We start from the raw sequence: 17,944 nt of genomic DNA, 5'->3' as shown, positions 1-17,944 counted from the left end.
CTATGTGTGACTCTTAGGTGTGTGACCCTGAGCAAGATTTAACTTCTCTGTGGTTCAGTGTTCTAATCTGCAAAATGGGGGATGAAATAGTCTCTATCTCATAGGGCTATCATTAACCCTATGATAAACCCTATGAGGATTAAACAAGAAGATCATGTAAAGCATTTGAGAAAATATTTAGCATGTAATCAGCAGTCAGTAAAGATGGTCCGTTATTATTTCCAGTTTCTCTTTTAGTATGTGTCTCACAACCCTTTTTTCAGGACAAAGTAACATTCTTCACTTTTACCTTATACCTTCCTCTGAGCAACTGATGTTTATCTGGTGTCCTCATTACCCATTTTAATCTTTAAAGTCACTCAACTCTGAAATCTGCTCATGGGAAGGGTGCCACACACAAAGCAAGCTCACAATACATACACTGCTGAGGAGAACTTACCAATCACCACTGTCTGAACTGCAGCTAGATGTTGTTTGTGTTTCTCCCACCCCAGCAGAAGGGGTTGAACGAAAGAGAAGTAGGACCTAGCAACATGTAGCCCAACTGAGAGTTGTAGACGGTGAAATATTCCTACATACAGGGAGACTCTCAGCCCCTTCCCACCTCAGCTCTCAGAATGAGGGTAAGCAGGCTGACACCTCTTAAGGGAGGTATTGGAGGATCTTTATAGGGAAATTGAGCAGCCCAACAGGAAAAGTCTGTGGATACTCACAGGTGAGTTCCCCATTGAAATGACTTAGCAGGATCACCCATCTGTTGACAAACTTCTTGTTAATTTTTTAGTGTTGCACAAATAGTCAAAGAACATTTGTCATTTCAAAAAGCTCTTCAGGGGTGGCTGGATGGTTAGATCACAAGCTCTCAGCGGCAGGGTTGCCGGTTCAATTCCCACATGGGATGGTGGGCTGCGCCCCCAGCAACTAAAGATTGAAATCGGTGACTGGACTTGGAGCTGAGCTGCGCCCTCCACAACTAGATTGAGGGACAATGACTTGGAGCTAATGGGCCCTGGAGAAACACACTGTTTCCCAATATTCCCCCCCCCCAATTTTTTTTTAAAACAGAAGCCTCTGATCCTCGATTTCTTTAAAAGAAAAAGCTCTCCAAAATGACAGACAATGCTGAAACAAACAGAAGAAACAAACTTGTAGGAAACATGAACAATGCAGGAAGTAGAAGAGAACTTTCTTGTAAACTTATAATTAACATCCTTTGAAATTTAAGAGAAGATATTGCACCCATGAAACAAGAATGGATGCTATAAAACAAGGAACATTCAGAGAAAAACAACAAGTGTATGTAAATATGTTTGTAGAACAACATGGATAAATTTTAAAACTATTATTTAAAAAAAAGAAGTCAGACACAGACAAGTATTTACCATACAAGTTCACTTATATGACATCCAAGAACAGACAAAACTAATCTATGGTGACAGAAATCAGAAAGTAGTTGCATGGGAAGTGGGGAGGAGAATGGACTAGGAAGGGGGCACAAGAGAACTTTCTTGGATGGAAATGTTCTCTATCTTGTTTGGGTGGCATTTATGTGGATGTATTCAATTATCAAATTTATTTAACTGAATATCTAAGATCTGTGCACATTATTCTATGTTAATTATATCTTAATAAAAACATATTTATAGAAATAAAAAGTTCAATAGAAAGATTGAGTTTCTAGATCTAGCTTTCAAGTTATGGGAAATATAAAGAACAGAGGAACATGTTAAACGACACCACAGAGATGCAGTCAGATTCCGCCAGCAAAATCTAAATCTGCAGCAAACTCTAGAGTTTAGGCAGTTTTTTTTTCAACAGAAACTTGCAGGGGGTGAGGGGGCAGCAGGGGGGTCATAACAAACAGAAGAGGAACTTATATATTCACAGAGATTTAAGAGACATATCAATCAATCAATCAATCAATCAATCGCATTGTATGAACCTTATTTAAATCCAAATTTAAACAAACTGTTTAGAGGACAAGTTTATAGGACAATTGAGAAAGTGTAAACATGTCCAGAAATTTTATAATATTAAAGAATTATTGTTATTTTTAAGATGAGATAATGGTATTGTAGTGCTTGGTTTGGGGAATTTTTCTAAGTGACCTTATCTTTTAGAGATTCACAGTGAAATACCTCCAAATAATACAAGGTCTAGGATAGTCTGGTGCAGTGGGGTTAACAGCACAGATAAAATAAGATTGGTCATGTGTTGATAATTGTTGGAGCTGGGTATAGAGTACACTGGGAATAGAGTGTCCAACAATAAAACACTTAAAAAAATTAGTAGAGGAGTTGAAAGAAAAAAATAGAAGTCTCCCAGGGGGAAAAAAAAGACAAAGAGATGGAAAATAGGAGCAAAAGATCAGAAACATAAAGAAAAAGTTCAGGATTTCCAAAAAAAAAAAAGAAAGGAAAGAAAATGGAAGGGAGAAAATGACCAAAAAAATAATAATATCAGAATAATTTCCAACACTGACAGCTATTAATTTCTGGATTGAAAATCCAGCCAGTAGCCAGCAGCATGGATTTTTTTAAAAAGCCCCACACCAAAGTACATCATTGAGAAATTCCATAAAGTTAGAGTACTGGGCCACAAACTCACACACGTTCTTAGAATCCCTCTGCTGCCTCCTTTTCTGTCGGACAGCCCCTGTGGGTACCACTTCTAGGTTGAGTTGCTCCTCTACTTTTTTAATTGGATGAAATAGCATAGCATGGAATGTGGGGCAGGGTTTCCAGGGAGCTGCTAAGGGGCTGGGTGACATATACGGAGATACTATGGTGACATATATGGTAATCCTTGACTAATGGAAATGGGAGATGGGAGGGAGCTGGCAGATAGATTCCCCCTCCTTTGCTCTCTGCTATGGTTCCTCCATGTGACCCTTCCAGAAGAGTCCCTTGTGCCCAGTGAACCAGCAGTCAGTTGGTAATGCCTGGCATCACATCCCCCTTCCCTTACTCCCTTTTCCCTTCTATGTTCTGTTATGAAGACTTTCAAAAACATACAGGAAAGCTGAAAGAATTTCATAGTGAACACCTGTAAAACCATTACCTAGAGTTTACATTAACATTTTAAGCAGCTTTATTGAGATATAATTAAATTACCAGAAAACTGATCCATTTAAAGTGTACAGTTTCATGGTTTTTATTTAGTATTTTCACAGATATGCAAACATTATCACAATTTTAGAATATTTTCACCCCACAAAGAAATCCTCTACCCTTAGCAGTCATTCCCATTCCCCCTCTCTCAACCCTAAGCAACCACTAATCTACTTTCTGACTCTATGGAATTGCCAATTTTGGACATTGCATATAAGTGGAATCATACAGTCGTGGTCTTTTGTGACGGCGTGTTTTGTTTTGTTTTGTTTTGTTTTGTTTGTAATGTGGAATCTCCAATGACCCTTTACTTTTTTTTAAAATTTCATTTATTTTAAGTGTGTTTTTCCAGGACCCATCAGCTCCAAGTCAAGTAGTTGTTCAATCTATTTTTGGAGGGCGCAGCTCACAGTGGCCCATGTGGGGATTGAACTAGCAACCTTGTTGTTAAGAGCACCGCTGCTCTAACCACTGAGCTAACCAGCCGCCCCCACTGGCTGTTTTCACTTAGCATAATGTTTTCAGAGTTCTTCCATGTTGGGTTCAGCATGTATCAGTACCTCATTCCTTTTTATGGGTGAACATTGTATATCATTAACATTTTATTAGATTTGCTTCATCACAAGCCTATCCATTTGTCCATCCCTCTGTTGATCCATTAATCCATCATATCTTTCATGTAGTTCCACGTAAGCTCACTTCCCTTTTTCCCAACCCTCAGCACCGTCACCTGGCACACCTCTCAAATTAAGCTCATATCACATGATCACCCTAGGTGCAAAGGAAGCTGGGAGGTGAAGTACTTAGCCCCCTGGCCTCTATACTGTGGTTCCCGAAAATAAGACCTAGCCGGACCATCAACTCTAATGCGTCTTATGGAGCAAAAATTAATATAAGACCGGTATTATATTATAGTATAGTATAATATAGTATAGTATAGTATATTAATTATAGTATATTAATTATAGTATATTAATTATATTATATTATAATAAGACCGGGTCTTATATTAACTTTTGCTCCACAAGACGCATTAGAGTTGATGGTCCGGCTAGGTCTTATTTTTCGGGAAAGCACTGTAGAAGAGGGATACAAGGGAAAAGGGAGACTTTTGCTACCTTGGCTTATGGCATTCTCAGTCTTGTATACATCTCCCCTCCAGTCTCTCCTCCCACCATTGCATCCCACAGATCTCATAGTCCAGAAATGCTGAATTCCTTAAAGTTTCCTGAACACCTCACATTTTTCCTGACTCCATCTCTTGCACATGTGCATTACCTGGATAGCCTTCTCTGTGTGACACATTCTGCCTCGTGATTCAGCTCAGGTGTCACTCTTCTTCTCTCTCTCTCTCTCTCTCTCTCTCTCTCTCTCTCACACACACACACACACACACACACACACACACACACACACGCCTCTGGCTTCACTGTGCTTGTTTTACAATCCCATTATGGCATTTACCCTGCTTTACTGAATTAACATTTTGACCTGTCTGTCTCCACCAGCCTGTAAGCCTTTAAGGGCAGTAGTCAGGCCTTATATGTCCTGATATACGTAGAACTCACTGCAGCACATGGCTCAAATACTTTTTGGATAGTGAATGGAAAATATCTAGTTACCACCGTTACTGTTGTTTATTTAACAAACGGGTTGTTAGGCATGCACCAAGTAAGGCCCTGCAGTAAGTACCTGGTTTAGATGCAAAGATAACTAAGTATATCCTGGGCCTCAGAGGAACCTACAATATCCTTTGTCTGGGCAAATGCAAAACTAGACAAGACACCAGGACGACAGCTGTAAACTAGACTGTCCCAGGCAAACCGGAATATGTGGTCACCCAAATTATATATTACGTACACTGCTTCTGTGAAAGCAACAATGCCATGTTGACTCATGCCCAGCCTGTCAGGCCCCTGTCAACTTCCAGAATTTTCTTGCACAAGCCAATCACTCCTCATTAGTGCTTGAGTCACTTAACATTTTTATTGTTGTTGTCCATGTAAAAATTATCTATGAAATTTAATGTTCCTGAGGCATTACATATACTGTGCACATAAAAACATGTACTTACACAATTAGAAAAAAATCACCTAAAGAATAGCTAAAACACTTTCCAATCTTTTTTCATGTACGGAAATGCACATTAGTCATCAATGTGTAAAACTCATTATGTATATAAATTTCTTGGTACAACACTAGACTGATCAAATGTCTTTATTGATGTGCATTTGGGTATTTCCAGTTTGTGACTATTATGAATAATGGAGCTATAAACCTCTCAAAATAGATTCCGTTTTCTTTCTCTGAGTCCTTTCTTTGAGGTACATATTTCGAAGTAAACCTGGTTGAAAGACAGTAGTTAATACATCTGATTTTCTATTGCTGTGTGTCTTATTGCTCTCTTACAAGCCTGGGCCAACTTACAGAGCACATTTTTTTTTCTCAGAACTCTACCAATAATTTCTATTATCATTGTCATTCTAGTACAAGTTTCTTGCCATTTTAGGGTGTTCTTTGTTTGCAATTTTAATTGCTGCAGAGGTTATACATTTTACTTTAACCAAAAGCAACTTAGTTTTTGTGAAAACATATTATAATGTAAGTATATAATCATTAGAAGATATATTGTAGATATTCATTCAATATGTGTTGAATGGATTAATGTATTAAAATCATACACAGTCACAAAAAAGACACGGCATGAGGTACCTAGAGTGTGCAGATTCACAGAGACAGAAAGCATGGCAGTTGCTGGGGAATTGTTGTTTAATGGGTATCAGAGTTTGTTTTGCAAGATGAAAAGGGTTCTGGAGGGTCATTGCACAGTGGTGTCAATGTACTTAATACTCTTGAACTGTACATTTAAAAATTATTAGGATGGTAAATTTTATGTTATATATATATATACGTATATATATAATAATTATTATTATTATTATTTTAACCCAGTGGTTATTGGGTATATATTGTCAGTAGAAGTGTGTTTACAATGATGGTCATGCATGTTAAATCAAGTTTCATGTGTAAGATTTTCTAGATGAAAATGACTTTTCAATACAGAGACAGACAGGCAGAGATGTGTTACATTAATCCATAATAATTTCTCCATAGCAAATAAAGTAAGAAGTCTCATAGACTAGAAAATATTATGTGAACATTCATTAGCAATAAAGAGCCAAATCTTTTAAAAAATCATGCATCTAATTTTCTATCATCTGTGGTTAAAAAACAGGCAGAACTTAGGAAATCTTAGAGATATCCACTTGAACTTTTCATCTTAAAGATGAGGTGATGAGACTAAGAGAGGCTAGGTAATTTTCTCATTTCAAGAGTGGCCACATCGGTCCCTTTTTATAAGGCACTGCAGCCAAATCCTTTTTATGTCTCACTGGCCAGAAAGAATCCCATGGTCTGTCACAACTGCACCAGAGGCTGCTGGGAAAGCAGGGAATGAAACAGGTTAGACACACTGCCACTCCGAATAAATTCCCTTAACAAAGAAAGAAAGGAGAATGGGTATTGGATAGGCAATCAGCAAGGTCTGTTACATTCACATTAGTGTTTTTGTTTTGTTTTATCTGAGTGTTACAGGCTGGAACCAATGGTTATATGGCTCCTGCAATCCTAATGGATAAAGTGAGTTATTCCTGCCTTGTGGACTGGTTTGCAGTGGGATGCAATATTTATGAAATGGTTGCTGGAAGAACATCATTCAAAGAGTACAAGGAAAAAGCCAGTATAAGAGGCTTGAAAGCAAAAAAAAAAAAAAAGGAAAAAAAAAAAGAGGCTTGAAAGCAAAGAAGCCTGAAAGAAGAGGTCAGATTCCACCATGATAACTTCACAGAGGAAGCAAAAGATGTTTGCAGACTCTTCTTGGCTAAGAAACCAGAGCAACGCTTAGGAGGCAGGTAAACTACTAGATAACAGAGATGATTAGAGATATCAGTATTGTCCATGGAGATTTGGAGAATATTTTGGATTAGTGACAAAGCCTTGGGATTAAGTATTATTATTTTCCTACTATGATTCGCATATTACATGGTTAAGTATTTCTGATACTTTTAAACACTATTAGCGCTTGATACGGAACTACCTCCGAGATATATTTCAAAGTGAAAAAGTGAGGTACAAAAGTCCATCCATATAAAAGAAGAACAAGAATATATAATTCAAATCATTGCATAGAATATCTTGAGCAGAGTGTATAAGGAAGGTATAAGATCGGTTGCCTCTAACAAAGGAACATTGGGACCAAGTGACATGGATGAAAATGAGGGTTTTCACTATATTATTCTATTGTCTTTTACATTTTGAACGATGTGAATAAATTACCTATTCGAAAATGAATAAAATTAAACCTTACAATAAAAAACGTCAGTACTGATAGCCATAGCTCTGGAAAATTCTGCCCCTATTAAACGTCTCTGTAAAATATCATCAGTCAGTCAACAGATATTTAGTGAATACACGTGATGTTGCTGGTTAAATTAAGTACTTCTATAATCAAAATTAGTTTTGAGGAAAGTCAAGTTTTATTGCTTACAATGGCGTAGTAAAATCAAGATATTTTAGAAGAAAAAAAATCAGTAAAAGCTGACTTGTGAAAAGACCCTTGGCAGTGGGTGAGCGTTATGTAAGGAGAGAAAGCGAGGGGTTAGTCACAGACATAGACTCACATCCCAGCTCTGCTATAGCTCTGCTGTGTCCTGGTCATTTTATCTCTAGCAACTGAATGATTTCCTCATATTATCAATTTGACTAAGCCACAATGCTCAGATATATCATCAAACATTATTCTAGATGTTTCTGTGCAGGTATTTTTTATTTTTTTAGATGAGATTAATATATATAAATCAGTAGACTTTGAGGAAAGCAAATTATTCTTCATTATGTGGAGGGGCCTCATCCAATCAGTTGAAGGCCTTAATAGAAAAAGACTGACATGCCTGGGAGAAGAGGGAATTCTCCCAGCAAACCTTTAGACTTCAATTGCAGTTCTTCCCTGGGTCTTCTGCCTACCTTGCAGAATTTGCAATTGCCAAGCCTCCACAATAGTGTGAGTCAATTCCTTAAAATAAACCTCTTTTTCTCATATATATATATATATATATATATATATATATATATATATATATACCCACTACTGTGACAGAGAAAAAAAATTTTTTCCCTTAGGTTCAAAAATGGACGCCTGCAAATTAAACTGACAAAAGACAGATTTTCGTTTATGTACATACACAGGAATTCACAGAAATCGTCACTAGGAAGTGGTTAGAATGGGAGGCTTATATACCATCTTAATGGGGGAAGGCGGGGTTGGTGGGGGGAGAAGAGCACTTACTGGCAAACAAATGACTTCTTAGTCCCGGTGGGAGGAAGGGCACTATGGCAGAACAAAGGACTTTTAGGAGAACTGATGGGAGATGTGATAGTTTTGCAACAATGTCTATTTAGGTGTAGTGCTGACTTTTGTCACCGGTGATAAGAGTCAGTCTCCCCTGGTTCTAAAACACCCCGGGGACAGGGTTTATGAATTAAGCTCTTTCAGGAAGCTTTTCTTTTATGGAGGTATACATCTGTTGACTCTCAAATGCCTTCAGCTCAAAATAATTGTTATGACACCGTGGTGCATTCTGGACCTTTTCAATATCCTGTTGGTTCTGTTTCTCTGGAGAACCCTGACTAATACAGTGGGGTGTTTTGAAGTTTAGCTATAATATACAGAGGGTGCCCAAAAAATGTATACACATTTTAAGAAAAGAAAAAAAAAACTATTAAAATTGTAATACTCAGTATATACCAATACCAAAAGATGAATACAAGTCGTGCATACATTTTTTGGTACCCCCTGTATATAAAGTTAGATATCATGTATGTTAGGAATCATTTAATAAGAGACAGCAATTATTGGTTTCCCCTGCAATCCAAAAGTAGAGCTGAAATGGAGTAAAGCAAAAAAGCAAATACCATTAATTTATATGGAAGAATTTTTGAGCATCTCTAAACCCCAAAAATAGCCCATCAAATAATACCAAATATGCTTAGTTATGTCCAGTTTTTTGTTTTTTGTTTGTTTGTTTTTTGGCTTTTAAAGAATTTATTTATCAATTACAGGTGACATACAATATTATATTAGTTTCTTTTTTTTCAATTAAAGTTTATTGGGGTGACAATTGTTAGTAAAGTTACATAGATCTCAGGTGTACAATTCTGTAATACATCATCTATAAATCACATTGTGTGTTCACCACCCAGAGTCAGTTTTCCTTCCATCACCATATATTTGCTCCCCTTTACCCTCATCTACCACCTCCCTCCCCCCTTTACCCTCTGGGAACCACTGAACTATTGTCTGTGTCTATAAGTTTTTGTTTCTCATTTGTTTATCTTGTTCTTTTGTTGTTTCTGGTTTATATACCACATATCAGTGAAATCATAGGGTTCTCTGCTTTTTCTGTCTGACTTATTTCGCTTAGCATTATATTCTCAAGATCCATCCATGTTGTCACAAATGGTCCTATTTCATCTTTTCTTACTGCCGAATAGTATTCCATTGTGTATATGTACCACAACTTCTTTATCCATTCATCTATCGAAGGACATTTTGGTTGTTTCCATGTCTTGGCCACTGTAAACAAAGCTGCAATAAACATTGGAGCACACTTGTGTTTATGTATAAATGTTTTCAGATTTTTTTGAGTAGATACCCAGGAGAGGGATTGCTGGGTCATATGGTAATTCTACTCATAATTTTTTGAGGAACCTCCGCACTGCCTTCCATAACGGCTGCACCAACCTGCATTCCCTCTAACAGTGTATGAGGGTTCCTTTTTCTCCACAGCTTCCTCCAACACTTGTTACTATTTGTCTTGTTGATGATAGCCATTCTTACTGGAGTGAGGTGATATCTCATTGTAGTTTTCATTTGCATTTCTCTGATGATTAGTGATGTTGAGCATTTTTTCATGTCTATTTGCATTTGTATGTCCTCTTTGGAGAAATGTCTCTTCAGGTCCTCTGTCCGTTTTTCAATTGGGTTGTTTATATTTTTTGTTGTTGAGTTTCATGAGTTCCTTGTATATTTTGGATATTAACCTCTTATCGGAGGCACTGTTTGCAAATGTCTTCTCTCATTCAGGTGGTTGCCTCTTTATTTTGTCGATGGTTTCTTTTGCTGTGCAGAAGCTTTTAAGTTTGACATAGTACATCCAGTTTTATGCTAAGCGTAACACCCTTATGAGCTCGCTTAGGCTTTTTGGATAGGACACATGCTGCTAATGGACGTACAAGACAAAGTACAGATGCTCACAGACACTGTTCAAAGCTCTGGCGGTCTGATGCTGAGATGCTGAGCGTAGTTCCTGGGGAAGGAGATTGACAGGTCCACTCTCGCTGCCTGGGGTGCATGCTGCCTCTCTAAGGGCTCCCTGCAAAACAAACACTGAACGCTATTTTGGCTTTTTGCCTTTTTTTCATAAAAGCAAGAATCCTCTTTGGATTTCTTTTGGTTAGCGAAAACTGGTACTTATGTAGGTCTTTTGTAAAAGCAAAGTCGTGTAATGCAAACTTTGAAAAACGGGGGATACCTGTATTATTAATTTGTTCTAAGGGAGATATCAGATACTATTTTGATTAAATGAATGTCTTAAATTATTTGGATTGAATTTTCAAAATCTAAAAACATATAGAAATATGACAGCTACGATCACAAAGTAATATTACACCAGAACCTAGACAGCCAGGTTACTCTAAATCTTCTAAGCAGTTGTCAGTGGAGGCTCTACAACAAGGCGGCCTTAGGTCAAAACGTTTGAATATGCAGGCAACTTTTTCATTTTTGACCTGATATTTTTAAATAGTGAAACAAAATTCATTTGTAATGACTTTTGAAGCAGGGCAGATAACCAAACTAACAAGTGAGTATTTGGGAATTAGATGGAACCCTTACACTCATGTGACATAAAACGTGAAACTAATTTTCATTGTAGATGCCAACATTGTCATAGTACAGTCAGAATAGACCCTGTTAAAACAAGCAAATCCCAGAGTCTCAGCAGCTAAAACCTAAAGGATTATTTCTCATTCACACAAAGCCCACTAGGGGTGGCTCTCCAGGGTACCTCCCTTCTGAACAGTAACTCAGAGATCCAGGCTGCTCCCATCTTGCTGCTCCAGAACGGCTGGCTTCCAGTTGCCATGGCAACAAGAAGAGAACCCAGGGAGCTTTGTACTGCTTCAGCAGGGAAGTGGCCCTCTTCGCCCATCACTTCATGCACATTTCTGTTTGCCCGAACAGTCCTCAGGCCATGCCTATAGGTGAGGAGCTTGGCTAGTGTGGTCTTCTGTGTGCCCAGGAAGGAGAGGACAACTAGAGAGGCTAACCACTGACCATCTCCACCGTCCTGGCTCTCTCAAGTGTTGGAAATGTCACAGTGGCCAAGGCATTGCAGGAAGTGAAGTCTCTTTACATGATTTCCCTGAAGGGAACACCACCCATTTGGTGTGTTTGATTGAAAAATCTATCTCAATACTTTATAAGCACACTGGCTCTATAAAATGAAATACTGACAAATTTCTTCAGGAAAATGTCACCTTCAAGCATTAGATCATTGCCTTCAGCTGCTCCATCAAACAAAACCTTTTTATAAAGCATCTGTTGTTGTGACGGGAATAAAACTGTTTACAACATTAGATAAACAGCACACAAAAACCATCTGTTCAGTGAAAAAGAAAGCCTTTCAACATTTTCATTTAAACTCTTTGCATTAAAAAAAAATCATTTAAATAAGATAACATTTGATTAATTTAGTGGGTGTCCTCCAAAGGGGAGGCAAATGCCTAGACAGCGTGTTACACAATGGAGAGGTCAAGTGCCCCCTCCCTGTTGCGTTTAAAAGTGTTTGAAATAAAGTATAAACCCTTCTCTTTTAGATATCACTAAAGAGGATCTCTTTATAGGTCTGTGAATTAGTTTTGCAGAGAAACCAAAACTTTCCTAAGCATCTCATAGGAACTCCAGATAAGATCAACTAGGTGTTTTCCAATACCATAAAAGGTGAAGACCACTTAAGTAGTTTGCAAGTTTTATTCTGATCGGTTAATGCAGCAGAATAAGAGCAAATACCCATGCACGTCTCAGGTTGAAGTGCTTTGCCAATACACAATTTCAGGCTAATAACCACTGTTTAGGCAGACCAAACCCCACATTGTGGGCAGGTGATATATTGTCTTCATTGACTGGTAAAAGAAAATCCATTGTAATCTCTGTGTGGGTTTCAGTAACACAAGAGTTCTTGTTAATCCTCAGAAATATATTCCACTCCAATAAGCGGAAGTCTTTATGCAGCTGCGGATTTGGCTATTACAAAAGATACTGCCTCCATCAGTAGCCTCGCCTCTTTGTTCAAAGTGCTCTGTATGAATGATGGGCCAAAAGAGCCCTGCACTAAGCTGCCAGGGCAAGATTCAAAAGTAAAATCATCTTCATCTAATTACGGAACTGAGGTGAGAGTCACTAATGCAGAAGATGGAAGTGATCAGTTTTGTGATGGCCTGGACACAGAGTTAAAGGAATAGAGATTGGAAAGCCTAGTTTTTCATTGTTAGCATCAGCAACTATGGATATTAATTAGAAAAGGGCATTGTTTTGTAAAATTTCCCGGTGCTGAGATTGGCCGATAATTCCATCATTATATCAAGAATTTATTCAGGGAACTTACACATATGAGGCATGTTTTAGGGAACAGCAAGACAACGTGGATATCTTCCCTACCACGTGGCAGGTGATAAGGGTTATAGACAGCAGGGTAGGATGGACAAGGGTACTGGGGTATGTCCCACGCCGATAAAGGGAAAATGCCTTACATGCTTGCCTGGGGCTGGGCAACAGCCTGTTCTAGGAAGCAGCACGTCTGAGACAGAAGGGAGCGTGGGTCAGATAGTCTCCGAGGGGACTTGCGGAAGCAGTCTGTTCTGGCCAGGACCTAGCTGGCAGGTCCAGCAGTAGTCAGGCAGTGGGCACGTCATGGAATATAGTCTCTCCTTCTCAAGCATAAGGCATGGGCCTTGTCTTCCAGGGCCATCTAGTTGGAGGTGTTAAGGACCATAAAGAAAACCTCAAAGTGGTTCATTGTTCCCTTGTCCTCTGCAACTAGTTGAAAAGGGCTGCAGCCGACCATCCCTGATGGCCCAGCCCAGGCCATCTGGACCTGGTTGCTGGAGGTGTTACTTGAGAACTATTCATCCTGAGATGAAGACTGGTTTGGCTAGTTTCCTGAGGCTACTGAGCCCCTGGACGTCCTCCATTTATGCAAGTTAGAGCTGCTCAGAGTGAGTTTCAAGTGCCCTCTGACCTCTAGAACAGTGTATACCTGCCAGGGGTCATCAAGGTGCTACCAACTTCTTCCTTATGACACCCAGTCCCGTTCCAACGCCTTTGTTCTCTTTGAGACACACAGGCCTGGGGTTCATTCCTGATCTACGTGAATGGAATTCTATAGCTCTATCCTTGTTCTGCCACATTTACAATCTGATACCCACCCTCCAAATCTATCTGATACCTTAAAATGGTCAATGTTGCTGTGTAAATGATACCTCAATAAACCTAACTTTTTTCTTAAATATATCCTTGAAGCTTCAGTTTATCTCAATAACCTTCCCTCAAGGGTCTTACTCTAAGGGTGTAAACCACACAGACATTGGTCAGTAGGTTCTAACAGACAGCAAGCCTGCATTTTCCTTTCTTTCAATCAATGGAGATTTGGTGGCTTTTGAAAGAATAGAGATACCTTGTAGGTATCTCAGGATACAGCTTTCCATATCTGTCTTCTCATTTGGGTCATAATGGAAAAAGTCCATGGAGTCCTGAATGGCCTTTCTGGAAGTGGGTAGGCTGAAAGCAAAGAACAACAACCCAGGGAATGTCTGGACGTCAGATGCCTCCAACTGAGTGTCTCTTTTTCATAATAAGATTTGATTACACTTTTGCCTTTGAAAAATTCACCTATATTTTTTTTTGCTTTCTCTGAATGCAGAAGCAGGTAAAGAGGTTAGTAGAAGTTTAAAAATACAATTAAACAACAGACAGGGTTATTGTGATGGTAAAACGTGATGATGAAGTGAAGAGCTTAAAGTTGTATTCACTGAAAGTAGGCTAAAAATAAGTGTTAAGTATTCTCAATATTGTTGTTAGTAATATCATTATCATCTTTAGATTCTAGTCATCTTACTGGACAGAGTATGCTGCAGTGGTCATGTGACATGGTGAGGAGTCTCTGAAGGGGATGTATGGGGAAAGTCCTCAACCCTTTTCCTAAAAGCTTTTTTGATAACTGGAATGGAAAATGTAAAAGGAAAGACCATGAATGTGATTGATTTTTATTAAAGTTGATTTATGACAGAAATTGACTTCTTCCAAAAGGAAGACATTTCTCAGTCAGACCAGCATGTTTAGTCACATAAAAAAAAAAAAAAAAAAAAAAAAAGCAAGAAAAAAAACCATTTTAATCTGATGCCACAAAACAGCCCCCTTTTTACTTCTTTAAAATGTGACTTAACGTGGTAGGCCACCCCTAATAGGCTCCCCAAAGATTCCCACCTCCTGGCATCCACACCTTTGTGTAACCCCTTCCCTTTAGGGTGGACTGAACTTACTGACTTGTTTCTAATAAATAGAACATGGCAGAAGTGATGAGATGTCATTTCCAAGATTAGGCAATAAAAAGACTGTGTCTTCTGTCTTGGATTTCCTGCTCGTCCTCCTCCTCCTCTTCTTCTCCCTCCTCCTCCTCCTCCTCTTTCTTCTTCTTTTTCTTCTCCCTCTCCCTCTCCCCCTTCTCCTTCTCTCTTTCTCTCTCTCTCTCTCTCTCTCTCTCTCTCTCTCTCTCTCTCTCTCTCCCCTCCACCCACTCACCAGCCTCTGACCATTTGTCCTGGGGAAAAAACAGAGACAATGTTATAAGGCAGCCCTGAACCCTAACCAACAGCTTATTTAATGTCACAGAGACTTTCAGCCAATGGCACCCAGTAAAGCCATGTCTAGATTCTTGACCCGCAGAAACTGTGAGATAATTAACATTTGTTGTTTTAAGCTACTAAATATTGGGACAATTTGTTACACAGCAACAGGTAATTAGTACAAAGAGTACACAGTTGGCAACATACATTTTTTTCCCTTATTCTAAGGCAAATTCCTAGAATAATTTCTAGGATAAGGAAGGAAGATTTGATAACAAATAACCATAGTCTTGAACACTAAGTGTATGCTCATTCATGCTACTAAAAATTACTAATGGATTTAAAAGAATATCTTTTAAAAAATTATCGTGGCATTTGGGAGAAGTGGGCTCCTAGAAATCATGTCATATGAAGAGTGAAGAGCTATGACCGTGGTCTTTTAAAATGTGAGTGATGGTCATGCTTAACTTGTTCTATGTGACCCTGAAAGTCAGAGCAAGAGGCAATGAATGGAAGTTGCAGGCAAGCACATCTGGCCCCACTGAATTATGCTGGTGTTTCCATGAAACACCAAGAATAAAAGTCCTGTCAACTGTTTGACTCTTTAAAAATCACATCAACATGTGAAAGCTGTCTGCAAACAATGAAAATGCTACTGTCTACGTATGGTGGAATTGTGGGTGGAATTTTTTTTAAAGATTTTATTGGGGAAGGGGAACAGGACTTTATTGGGGAACAGTGTGTACTTCCAGGACTTTTTTCCAAGCCAAGTTGTCCTTTCAGTCTTAGTTGTGGAGGGGGCAGCTCAGCTCCAGGTCCAGTTGCCGTTGCTAGTTGCAGGGGGCACAGCCCACCATCCCTTGCGGGACTCGAGGAGTTGAACTGGCAGCCTTGTGGTTAAGAGCCCACTGGTCCATGTTGGAATCAAACCGGCAGCCTTCGGAGTTAGGAGCACAGACCTCCAACCGCCTGAGCCACCGGGCCGGCCCCTTGTGGGTGATTTTTAACGTTATTATTTTTCTAAATTATTCTTTATGTTGTTGTATTGTCTTTGTAATTAAAATGAATTGTATTATAAGAAAAGAATACTACACGCTTTGTATCGTTAGAACATTTCCTATTTTAGTTTGTAACTGTGTGTCCTGCTGGCCATCTCCTTTCTTCACAGAGAAAAGTCTGATGATCCCAGAAAACATCCTTTCATCAAAACCATCAACTTTCCTTACCTGAAAGCTGGCCTATTTGAACCCTCATATGTGCCAGACCCTTCAGTGGTTTACGCCAAAGACATTGATGAAATTGAAGATTTCTCTGAGGTTCAGGGAGTCGAAGTTGATGATAACGATAAGAAGTTCTTCCAAAGATTTGCAACAGGTGCTGTCCCCACAGCATAGCAGGAAGAGATTATAGAAATGGGACTGTTTGAAGAATTGAATGACCCCAACAGGCCTGCAGGTTATGGGGAGGGTAATTCATCCAAGTCTGGTGTGTGTTTGTTATTATAAATTGTTCTCTCTACCAGATGGGCAGCTGGAGTCTCAGCTGACCTAATCCTCGAATGTTCCTGTTAACCTAAAAATAAAAAGGTCTTTCAAAGTGAGAGGCAACAAGCATTTATTGAGATCAATAAGAATAGTTATTTGGGATGCATTGATTCAGGCAGAAACCCAAATAATGTTCTAATTAGGAGACAAAGGCAATGGGTATTTATGAGAAAGGGAAAGGGAACAATTACATCAATAGAAGGAAGACCTTTCTATTGGTGCAGATAACGTAACATAGTGATGTTAATCCTAAATAATGGTTTTAATATTCAGTCCAGTAGTCATAAAACTGTTTTCTTGTTACCTTTGCAAATAGTTTTTTGGGACATAATGTTGCCCTAGGCCCATTCAAAAAGTTATTTTGCCCTGTTTTAACCTTCTGAAGGTTTGAGGCCTAAGACATGTAAAGCAGTTCCTTTGGTATGGCGGCTCTAGCTCCATTTTAAAGTGGTTCCATTTATATTGTTGTTTACATCCCTAATACATGAAAATCTGTTAAAGAGAGCACTGACCAGTCAGGAGGGGCATTCCAACCACAAAACAGTTCAAAGGACAAGCAAGCTCACCACTAGGACACATATTCCGTCCTTCTTCCTCCCTTCCTCCCTTCCTCCCTTCCTCCTTTCCTTCTTTCCTTCCTTCCTTCCTTCCTTCCTTCCTTCCTTCCTTCCTTCCTTCCTTCCTTCCTTTCCTCTTTTATTTCCATTCTCCCTCCCTCCCTTCCTTCTTCCCTCCTTTTTCTTTTCATAGAGATGAGTAAAGTCTCAGTTTTCATTGAGGGCTGGGAAAAGGAACATTCAGGTTTATTTTGATAAACTAAAAGCATGACCTCTCTACCATCATGTCTCTGAAAATTACTCAAAGTCCTAGGAACAGAGAAAGGAACTTTGTGGTGTACGCAGAAAATGAGCATCTGCAATTCTTAGTAAATAATCATTCTTGTTATCCATTGTTTATATCCTTTCTTCCCTTCACCTTTCAGTTTTTCTTCTGCTTCTGTACTTATCAAAAGGATTTCAAAGATGGAAATAAATGTTCCTGATATTCTCCCCATAAAAAGAAGTGGATTATAATATTCTGGCAATATTTCAGATTACAAAATAATTTTTAATTTGCTGAAAGTTTTTTTTGCATATTGTTAAATATTTTTCCATTTTAATGTTGAAGCATTTTAAACGTGAATACACGTAAGGTCTGCGAATTAAAGTATTCTATAAACTGAATCCTTTGTAATATGCTGCACATTGCTTACATACGTAATTCCATATGCTATTGGTTCACAAACTTTGCTGAACTTTGGAATCACCCAGTGATCTTTAAAAATTGCTAATG

The 17,944-nt window shown here is 38.7% G+C and overlaps 1 protein-coding gene across 1 annotated transcript in view; it reads left to right on the top strand.

Moving 5' to 3' along the window:
• The window catches only part of GRK7 (G protein-coupled receptor kinase 7), a gene marked incomplete at both ends in the record, with an annotated part of 28,151 nt that extends 11,578 nt beyond the window's left edge, over positions 1-16,573 (top strand). The window contains 4 exon segments of the mRNA XM_081072991.1: positions 6,705-6,902; positions 6,906-7,021; positions 16,237-16,459; positions 16,463-16,573. Coding sequence (XP_080929117.1) covers positions 6,705-6,902; positions 6,906-7,021; positions 16,237-16,459; positions 16,463-16,573 — 648 coding nt within the window.
• Between the last annotated feature and the right edge of the window lie 1,371 nt (positions 16,574-17,944).

This window comes from Rhinolophus hipposideros (assembly GCF_964194185.1).
Source record: "Rhinolophus hipposideros genome assembly, chromosome: 14".
NCBI classification, from domain to species: Eukaryota; Metazoa; Chordata; class Mammalia; order Chiroptera; family Rhinolophidae; genus Rhinolophus; species Rhinolophus hipposideros.
The sequence above is the reverse complement of the archived record's forward strand: the minus strand, read 5'-3'. Positions and strand labels throughout refer to the sequence as shown.